This window comes from Heterocephalus glaber, unplaced genomic scaffold, assembly GCF_053883595.1.
Source record: "Heterocephalus glaber isolate CG9 unplaced genomic scaffold, H.glaber_assembly_v1.0 deba00001613, whole genome shotgun sequence".
In the NCBI taxonomy this organism is placed as follows: Eukaryota; Metazoa; Chordata; class Mammalia; order Rodentia; family Bathyergidae; genus Heterocephalus; species Heterocephalus glaber.
Genome location: NW_028258384.1, coordinates 3,726,969 through 3,737,741, shown reverse-complemented (window position 1 = coordinate 3,737,741; position 10,773 = coordinate 3,726,969). Strand labels below are relative to the sequence as shown.

Here is a 10,773-nt window from a genome sequence, read left to right as displayed (position 1 = left end):
ACAATCTCAGCAACCGGAGGAGCATCCTTGGGTCCTTGTCACATGGCCACCTCCTCCCACAACAGGGCTGCTTATTTCCACAAGGCCAACAAGTGAGTATCTGATTCTGCCACCTGTGTCTTTTAAAGACTCACCTGATTAGGTCAGATCCATCCAGGATCGTCTCCTTTTTCATTAACACAGAATCAAATGTTCTGCAACCTTAATCACAGGAATGAAATCCCTTCATATTCCCAAGGCTTGTACACACTGAACAGGCAGGAATTACACAGGCCATGTAGGTCAAGGGGTGAGAATTTGGGGCTATCTTAAGAAATGTTTATGGCATTAGAGCACCATTATGCCTACTCCTGCCCTTCTGACCTGGGATGCTGCCTGGGATTCCTGGCTTCTTATTGTGTAGCCAAAGTGTTCTGTGTACTTATTCTTCCTTTCCCCAGCTTACATTACCCACTACATGGACAGATGTGTCTTCCTTTATAGCAGTCTTTCAACTGCATGTTTCCTGTTGTTGTAAAACTAGTCAGGAAGACGTCCTTAAGCCTGTCATCCTGCTGGTGTGGAACCTGAAAAAGGCTAGAAAAAGTACGATTTTATGTGGCCAATAAATCTTTGTTCTTCCTCACCCTGAAACAATGTGTATGGATGGACATATTCGTGGATACTTAAAAGTGTTAAGGACCAGAGAAACAACACAGTAAAGGAAGTTCTTAATAACAGTCTGCCTAGTTTGAAGAACTGAACATTCTTCTACCCCTTCAGAAACATACATTTTTATAAAATAAAAATTCTAATGAATGGTTTCAATATTTTTAAGAATTTTCAACAGAGGGTTCATAGAGGAAGCTATTGCTTTGGGCACAAATGTTGCTGCTGGCTGTGGTTCAGCTCTTGCCTAGAATATGACTCATCAGTTACTTTTTTTCCTTAAATTTTTTTATTGGTACATTTTAGGTATACAGTATGTTTACATTTATCATTGGGTGCTTGTAATTGTACATGATGTATCTTGGTTATTTTTTTTCCCCTATTACCTGTGCGCCCTTCACCCCCTCCACCCTTCCTTATTGACACAGACTTCGTTTCCATTTTTGTTCTTTTCTCATAATTTTTCCTTTCCCTTCTTTTTTTTTTTGGTACCGGGGATCGAACTCGGGACCTTGTGTTTGCCGGAACCACTGAGCTAAATCCCCAGCTCTCATCAGTCACTTTTAATTTTGTTTTTCTCCTATGTCCACAGAAAAAACAAAAGCCCCATTTTCCCCTTCTATGCTCTGGTAAATCCTTTCTTGCATGATCACCTTGTGGTTAGACTTATAAGAGTGTTAAGTGTATGTATTAGAAACATTGCACTTTCCTCTAATTCCAGCAGTGAACTCCAGTATGTCTATGGAGACACACAAACGTTCATATACATGTGAAGGTACATCAAGCATGCACGCTGAAAAGTCATTACATAAGCAAACACCCTCCCCTCATATAAAACCAATATTTATTTTTGGAGTCTGACACAATATTCAAAAATGTTGTTACTATATAAATATATACATTTTTATCCATACCATTATAAAACAGGAAACACTATCAGACTGTATTTTACCATGCTATTATTATTTGCTAGCTTTCAGAGAACAACCCAGCTATCAGAAGGGAAAAACTGAAAGAGAGCCAGGTCTTGTTCCTCTACTATGAGCAGGGCTGCCCTCACTAGTTTGACAGGTTCAGACTACTGCTCCCTATAGAGTACTTATCGAGATTTTTTCAGATATAGTAAAGGAAATTAGAGAGCTACAGTCATTCTAAGAGCAACAATCAATTTTTATATGAAGACTTCTAGTCCTAGGATCAGGTACAACTTCAAAGGTTAAGAAAACTTCACTACAACAAACAGTGACAAGAGTTAAGAAACATGCATCAATCGTTTTACATAAAACATGGTGGAGAGATTATAAACCTGAAAAACATCTGAACTGTCTAATAACTTCAAATATGTTTTAGAAGTCACATATACAGATGGTCATAAGAACTAAGAGGAATTTCTTTATAAAACTTCTCATTTGGCCAGCAGTTGAGAGTCAAGAAACAATTCACTAAAATGCCACTAATAGTCTTTAAGTCTGTTCATAGAAGGGAACAACCAGCTCATGATTCTTAGGCTAGGCAGATGTCCTTAGAGAGTCCTTCAACTGACAAAGACATACATTTAACCAAAGGGGTCTGGGCAAGTAGCACCGTGCTACCCATACGCTCATTTGAGTCGCAGCCTCCAGAGTGCTACTCCCTGTCTACCTTACACAGATGCTTCACAGCTTTGGTTGACGTGTCATTTTCTTTCTGTTTTTCTCCTTTGTCAGTTTTCTTTTTCTCCTTCTCTAATGACTCCCTCCTCTTTTTCTCCTCTACTATCTGCTCCTTTCTCTACTTTCTCTTCTTCTCCTCCACTGTCAGCTCCATTCTTTCCTCCAGCCTCTCCTTCAGTGGCTCCTTTCGCTCCTCCTTTGTCCTGAACACTGATATAAACTGCTTTGTTATAGCCTTCTCGGTTCCGAGCAATTTCAATGGCATAAAATTGTATCCTGGGAGCTGGAAGGCAAATAGAATTGATTATGGTCCTAGTCCAGTAATTCGCTAAACCTACTGGAAATCTATAGACAATGCTGAACTAACATGCAAACCATTCAAGTACAGTCGCGTAAGGTTCATAATGTGAATTTGAATCTCATATTAATGACAATGAAAATATCTATCTTACAGTTGCTTAAGAGCAACATCATCTCTAAAGATACAACAAATAAGATGATAGCCAATCTAACTATGCATGTCACTGATTCCTCAGTAAAACCAGATTCTTCACTCACTCTCCCTATATAGAAACAATTCCAGAAGCAAGAAACTCACCAAAGATAGTATTTTCCTCTGTGTAGCCCTGAGAACAATCCAGTCGCAGCAAAGTACCATAGTTAAAGTCTTCTACACTCCCATCAAACTTCAAGCAGAATGGCCTCCACTTCTACAAAGGCAAAAAAAAAAAAAAATGATACCTTAGATGACAAATACAAGAAGCTGATGGTCTCAGGCCAGAAGGTGATCTTGCACTTCCCCAGTGAGAAAAATAACCATCATGGTAGAGACTAGGATTAAGGTGACTGCTAATTTCACCCTGAAACTAGTATCAAGTTTCTGTGCTCTAGACTCTGTCCTTAGACTGCTAATTCCCTCCATGAACAATATTTTAATCTAAAAAAAAGGGGGACCTAAATCCTTTGTAACACATTTACAATGTTATTTCTTAAGCAGATTTTCTGTTTTGTTTCAAAGTTACTGGCCAACTCAGGCAAAAATGGTTGGGTCATCCTCAATAAATCATAAATCAGACAAACACAGGAATTTGGCTCAAACTCATAAAGTGAGATCTTTAAAAAAGGCCATTCAGTAGCAGTAATTTTTCAAAGATTAGTAACAGCTTGGTAAGAGTTAAAATTCAGATTCTTCATTAGGCAAGGGCCCATTCTCAGACAAAAGAATTTTTCCTACCTATTAAGAGTATTAGTGAGCTGGGGATTTAGCTCAGTGGTGCCGCCGCCTGCCTCGCAAGCGCAAGGTCCCGAGTTCAATCCCCAGGACCAAAAACAAACAAACAAAAAAAAAACAAAAAAAGAGTATTAGTGCTCTGTGACATTATAAGATAATTATGTAAGCAATGAGAAACATAAGTTTCCCAGTTATCCATGGCCTATGATCCATCTCATGAACTTAAATCCCGAGAACCAAAATATCTCCTTATATGCTACCTGCCATTCCCCACCTCCAAGCTTCCTGGATAAACTACTATGTAAGTAAACTGATTCCTCCTGCCCTTCTGAAAGGGCACTGCGAGTTGGGATTCAAAGTGTTCAAATCAAAAGGAAAAAAAATAGACTCAATAACATATAAAATCTGTAAACCAGAAAATGATTCATTTCATAATTTCGTTGATTATAACTACAAAAAAGCTCTGATTCTTATGTATTTTCCTTAAAGGAACTTTTAAAAGTTCAAATGTATTAAAACATACTCACAATCAAAAATTATTGGCCAGATGCTAGGTAATATTTGAGAGAATTCTTACCTCTTTAGCTGATTCTGATTTGAGTTCTTCTGGGTCCAATACATCTATCTTGAGTTTCTCAAAATGTTCCCGGAATTCAGAGTAGATTTGATCATCCACTTTGGTGAGTTTCAGGAACTGTGGGTCAACTGATGAAATCAGCTGCCAGAGCATAAAACAACATATAGATGTTTGTCTCTGATTTTCTACACTTCTACCCCTCATTCCCGTTCACCAGAAACCCTACAGCTCTCAAGGAAGATTTCATTAGGAAGTATTAAGAGCTTGTGCCTTGCATGAAATAATGATAAGTTTTAAAGGGCTACAATATATTGCAGTCCCTTCCAGCCATTTGGCAATTGGACCATTTGGTCCTAGTACTGCTGAGCTATTGCTCTCAATGGATTGTTCATTCATTCAACAAACATTTGTCAAGTGTCAACTATTTATAAGCTAGGTACTCTTTTGCCAGGTAGCAACAAAACAAAACACTGGGCAGGAAAGCACAACTCTTCATTGTCAAAACAAATTCACTTCTACCCCCTGAGCTCTACAGATAAGATTTATACTAATTAAAACTACCTCCCAAACAAAACTATTCAACCTTCTAACAACAGTGCTTAACAGAGCACCATGCACTGCAATTACATGTTTAATTCTGTTTAATGATGAAGACAAGACAACTAACCTTGTAATAGACTTCAGCATGCTGCATTGCTCTCATGGCCCAAGCCATCTCAACATCCGGCTGCAAAGGAGTGAAGAATGCCAGGTCAGTAATCTCCCAATCCTGCTATTGGGTAACAAACTAAGAAGCCTGTGGATGTCTGGTTAATGTTCAAAAGGGCTATCAACACTGGTGTTACCTTCAAAGAATAAAAACTGGACTAACAGATTTGGATAATACGCTAATTCTTTTTTTTTTCTTGTGACAATCAAAAGAACATATTTACATAGTATAATACACAAAATGTGCCACTGGCTATCTTTTCCCAGCAACTAGTCAAAGTGTGGGACACTACATAAGGCCGTAGATACATTGGCTTCTCAGGACTAAGTTAAATCGCTGTAATAGTGAAGCAATACATCCACGTACACCACTGAGTTGTTGGGAGGACAAAGATAATGAACTTGAAACTACTTTTCACTTTTGCGTGTAACATGTCACAATTACCATCTGTGTTTATTATATATTCAACTCCCTGTCCTGTAACACCTAGAAATGAATTAGTCTCACGAAGCAGGCCCTGTTATAAATAAGTCCTACCAAGAACCCCTCACTTGTTCCACTGGAATCTCTCACTACAAATACATGGATCTATTTCACAAACTCCAGAAAAAGCTATTTGAATTTTTACCTCCATGCCTAGACCATGCACGAACTTCTCCTACCTGCCAATCCATGTCCTTTGTCCACTTAACACTTTGAGGATCTAGTTCAACCTCCACTTCCTCAGTAAAGTCTTCTACTAGCTCCATCCTTAGAGGATCCTATGCCCTGACCACTAATCAAGTACGCATTACATTCTTATTTTGTTGTTGCTACTATTCTCATCATCCTTTTGTTTCTCAAAATACATCATATTCTTTCTCCATAAAGGGCTAAACCAGGGACACTAAAACCTGCTAAACTGAAAGCTGCACAACGGAATCACCCGGGGACCTTTAAAAAAATACTGATTCTCGACTCCCATCTTTCAGACATTCTGATTTCGCTGACATAAACTGTAATCCGAACATGGGGGTGTTTAAAAGCTTCCCAGGTGATTCTAAAGTGTAGTAAAGTTAGGGAACCATTTCCGTTTTCACACAGATTAGTCCCGTGTTTCAGAACCATGATTAGTATGAACTGAAAGAAGGTGAAGATTTTGGCGGACGTGCAGAGTATCGGCACAAGGAATCATGGAAGGGGCGTATAATTTAATGGCTTTATGGATGGGAGCTGTGAGTCAGTCATACTCACGTCGTTGCCAAAAGACTCTGCTGGGAGAGAAAGAGCCTGTGCCACCGACACCACCTCCGCGGAAACCTGAGAAGAGGAAAAACACGGGGACGGGGTGAAAATTCAAGGCTCTAATCGGCTCCACTTTTCTGCACGCCCAACCCCGGAGCAGCGCCTCACCGGTTCTTCCATTCCACTGGTACCGTCCATGCTGCAGCCAGGGAAGTGCGGCTACACCTTCCCGGAAGTTATTGTTTCGCGCGGTTCATATTGGAAAACCGACAGGACAGGAGGAGTCGTGTTCGTCCATCTGCGCCTGCGCGAGCCGTCTTTGCCCCGGAGGTAGTCACTGGTCCCGCCTCACCCTCCCAGCGCAGGCGTAGAGGTGGTATGCTGTTGCGCAATCTGAGCTGAGAGGACACTGAGGTGGTGGACTGCTCAGTAAATTTCCGTGGCGATTATGGGAAAAACCTGAATTAAAACAGTGCGGCTTTTGTACCCCCACACAGTGTGCTTTGTGGCCAGCAGACACTCAAGTTCAAACTCTGCATTCGTTCATATTTACACATGCGCGCGCACCCACACACACTGCGATACCCCCAAAAGTGGAGAGTAAATCGCAAGCAGGCACAGTGCTGGGGAGCGCAGTGCAGAGATGTACAATATAATCCCTGCTTTGAAAGAATTAGATTCAGTGAGGGATCAGATAAATGGCGATCACAGCATAGCATTTTACACTGGAGTATGAATGGGGGCGAAAAACAACAGCATATGCACCGTGTGGTGAATTAAGAATTAAGTATTCATGAATTAAAAATCGTGGCACCTTGCTGGGAATTGTAAAAATGGGGTAACTGAAGCAAGAGTGCACTCAAGGCTCTTAAATGGTGGCTATTAAGGGTTGAGCTTTTAAAAGCTGCAGTAAGCCACTGAAGGCCTTTAAGTGGGACCACCTCATTTGCAGGCCAAAATGTTAAGACCATTTCTAACAGGATGTGGAAGATTAATCGGAGGAAAACAAAATTGGAGGCAGGCCAACTTGATGGAAGGTGATAAAAATTAAGGCCTTAACAGATGAAAGGAATTTTGAGAATAAGGCTTAGAATAATTAAGCCTTTTGACTAATTGGCTGTGGATCTGAATGTGAATGGATCACCACATGGGTACTGAAGGTTGGTGAAGGCAGAGGCCTGGCCAGGTCATTACACAGGGTAACATGAAGGAATAGACTCAAGCTGGTGGCCAAATAGGTGCACATAACAAGTAAACATGAACGTGTTAAAGAGACTCAACTGTCCTTTTACCTGAGGACACAGGAAATTTGCTAAACTGGGTAATTTGCTTAAGGTTTTAGGCAGATTTGCTGACTTTACATTTTAAAAAATCCAATTATAGTGTATATGGTGCATGTATGGGATTTTTTTAATTTTTAAAATAAGCTTATTACTCACTACTTAATACTCTCAGACTTAGATATTTACAGAAGCCAGGAATTGGGTCCTCCTAATATGGGATAAATTATCTACTTCTGACGCCAAAACTACAAGAGCCAAAATTGTCTCCTAGAGTTTTTTCACTGCTAGGCAAGGAAACTAGCCCAGGCAGAGTTATTAGGATAATTGCTTTCCTTTGCATTCACATCTATTGTTTCAGAAGGACTCATGGTAACTGACAGAAATAAGGCCAAAAGCTGGGTGTGGTAGTGCATGCCTGTAGTCTCAGCTAGTACGGAGGTTGAGGCAGGAGGACTGCATGGGTCCATGAGCTCAAGTCCAGCCTGGGCAACATGGCGAGAGTCTGTTTCTAAATTCATACATACATACACACATACATACATACCTACATACATATGAACATATGTAAAATAAGGGAGAGGGGAATGGCCTGCCAACAAAAGGCAGTATACAAAAGGAGAGGGTTAGTGAACTTTGAGAACTACATCGAGGAAAGACCTTTCAGTGGAGTAAGAAAACTGGAGATGAAAATCCACTGGAATTATTTTCTTTTTCAGGGGAGCACCAATGAGTTGTCCTTCAGTCTCTGGGTAGAACCAATAGGCACCTTTAGTTCTAATTAAGGTGCTATTGGGCCAGGGATCCCAGGAGTGTGAAGGAGGTGGGAGCTATCATTGGTGGGAGATAAAGTAGAGCAAAACAGAGAGTTCTCACAGATAGAGGAAAACAGAGAGTTGCCTACCAGTGGCAAGGCAGTTGGATGAGTGCTGCTATTTGCAGGTAGTGAAACCATATGTATATATACACTCCCTTCAAATATGGATCACTTGGTCTTCGTGGCCTTCAGATTATATGGAAAGGGCAAACTTGATAGATCTTGAAATTGCTCACTAAAATAGGGCAGTGACGGAGCCCGCCGTCACTTGTCGAACAGTACCTGAATGGGGGAGTGAGGATGAAGAAAAATAAAGACAAAGAGATAGAGTCGGGAGAGCTCCCAGAGACCGAACGCCCAAGTTTATTTTTCTCCTCTCTTTTATACGACAGGTGAGTTTCGTTGTTACTCATGACCCTTATCCAGAGACACCTGCTTCCTTGTTGTCTAGTTCTTTGGGAATTCCCCACCCTCATGGGCTTCCTTGTTTCTCGGGGTTACAGAACGTTCATCACGTTCCAGGGCAATCTAATTCGGCAAGGACGCGGTTCCTCATAACATAGTCTCCTTGCTCTATACAATGGAGGGTAAGATTCAAAATGGAGCCTCTTTGGCTAACACCGCTCTCCACAGGGCAGAAAAGCAGTGCTCTCCCATAGGTCTACTATGGAAATATAAAATCTGGTTAATAAAAGTGTTGCTATGAAGGTGTGTTAGTTTTCGTCACTGTGACAAAATACTTGTAAATAAGAATTTGAAGGATGAAAGGTTAATTTTGACACTTGGTTTCAGAGGTTTCAGTCCATGGTCAGGTGGCTTTATTATAATCTCTTAGGTCTGTGCCAAGGCAGAGACTTGAAAGAAGGTCACGGTGGAGAAAAGCTGTTCACTTTATGGCAGCCAGGAAGGGGAGGGGGGAGAGGTGAGAGGAGGGGATAGGACAGGAGAAGAGAGAGGGAAAGGGTGAGAGAGAGCAAGAGAGTAAGTCGGGAATAATATACACCCTTCCAGGGCATGTCTCCAGTGACCTACTGCCTCCAACTCAGCCCTATCTCCTACTTTCCATCACCTCCCCAAAATGCCATTAAATATGAGTCTGTTGTTGGATTAATCTACTGATGAGGATAGCACCCTCATGATCCAATCACCTACTCAGAAGCCCATCAGCTGAGAAACATTCTTTTAGTACATGGCATTTAGGGGCCACCTTAGATACACACCCAAACAGGTGTGGTTCATACTATGTACAGGAGATGAATGGTGTCATCTTATAAGGCTGGTTAAGGTGAAAGCAGGAGGTTAGAATAGAAATCTTCAGTGCTCATGTTCACAGGGTATGCTGTATGGTAGGTAAGGAACACAACAGTGACATCAGGCTGCCCTCACAGATTGGGTCTTCTACCAGACACCTGTTAGTAACGTAGCCTCAACATACAGACAGCAAAAATTGACAAAAGAATTACAAGCTGCCAGGCTGGTGCTGCCAGGCTGGCCATGAACTCCAGCTATGTCTCTTATATCTTGTGAACAAATGACCTTCTCAGTAAGAAAAACTCAAGAAACCTCACCCAATATCCATAATACCAACTGGTGATAAACCTCAAACTTGAATTCAAGTCCTAATTTCACTATTAATCTTTTTTGAACAGGGTCTCACTTTTTCGGAATATTGAATGGGAGCAAAAATACCTAATTTGTAGAGTTATTCTAAAATCAATGATCTGAACCTAGAAGAGCGGCTCAATATGTGCAAGGTAAGTGCTATGGATTGAAAGTTTTCATCCTCCCTCTCCAAATTCATGATACTTAATCACAAGTACAGCAGTATTTTGAAGTGTGGCCTTTGAAAGGTGACTGAGGCAGAGGCCTCATGAATGGGATTCACTGTCTTTATAAAAGGATGTCACAGAAGGAGTTACCTCTTTTCACCCCTTTCATCATGTGAAAGATGGAATTTCTTATCTGAAGGATGCAACGAGGCTCCATCTTGGAAGCAGAGATAGGCCCTCATTAGTTGGGCCCATTTTCTTGGGCTTCCCAACCTCCAAAAGTATGAGAAATAAATTTCTGTTGCTTATAAATTACCAAAACTGAGATATTTTGTTATTGCGGCACAAATGGACTAAGATACTATGCTTTTATTTCTTACTATTAAGTAGACGTACAGAGAAACTACAGGCTGCTCTCTGGTGCCACATGCAAGACAAATGAAAATCAGAAGCCCTGCATGACCTTTGAACATTTTGCCAGGGACCATAAAATATTTCAGGTTCCTTGGCCAACAAAAAAATTGGCGACACATTTGAAAAAATCATTGTGTCACCAATGAATGGAACCTAAAGAATATACGGTGAGCCTCATCAACAGACTTCACATATACAATCTACTATCTCTAGGGAAACTGGGAACCAAATTTGGTCCTTCAGTCCTATGCGTAGTGACAAAGCATATAGGCTTGGAAGTATCAACACCACTTCTGGGTAGGTTTTGGGAGCTCAGAACTTCTAATGCTTTGAGAAACAGTCAAGAGAGGCTAGTGAGTCACAGTGGAAGGTTATTCCCAGAAGACTGGGTTTTCATGTTCAGCCTCTTTTACATCTCAATTCTGCTGTTCCCAGTGAGCCAGGGGTTGTGT

The 10,773-nt window shown here is 41.0% G+C and overlaps 1 protein-coding gene across 1 annotated transcript; it reads right to left on the bottom strand.

Annotated features, from left to right (window-relative positions):
• Positions 1–1,475: 1,475 nt before the first annotated feature.
• LOC101719129 (protein PBDC1) lies at positions 1,476–6,400 on the bottom strand. Its single transcript, XM_004867487.4, has 6 exons — positions 6,210–6,400; positions 6,051–6,116; positions 4,776–4,835; positions 4,109–4,249; positions 2,899–3,010; positions 1,476–2,583 (listed from the first exon to the last, which is right to left on the bottom strand). Exons 1-6 carry the CDS (start codon positions 6,237–6,239, stop codon positions 2,351–2,353), a joined length of 642 nt encoding a protein of 213 aa, XP_004867544.1. The 5' UTR covers positions 6,240–6,400; the 3' UTR covers positions 1,476–2,350.
• Positions 6,401–10,773: the final 4,373 nt, after the last annotated feature.

Excerpts from the sequence above, each read along its gene's own strand:
- LOC101719129 (XM_004867487.4), bottom strand. The coding sequence starts at position 6,239 with ATGGACGGTACCAGTGGAATGGAAGAACCG. Across the intron at positions 3,011-4,108 it reads AATCAGAATCAGCTAAAGAG|AAGTGGAGGCCATTCTGCTT; the intron begins GTAAGAATTCTC and ends TTGCCTTTGTAG. Across the intron at positions 2,584-2,898 it reads AGAGGAAAATACTATCTTTG|CTCCCAGGATACAATTTTAT; the intron begins GTGAGTTTCTTG and ends TTTGCCTTCCAG.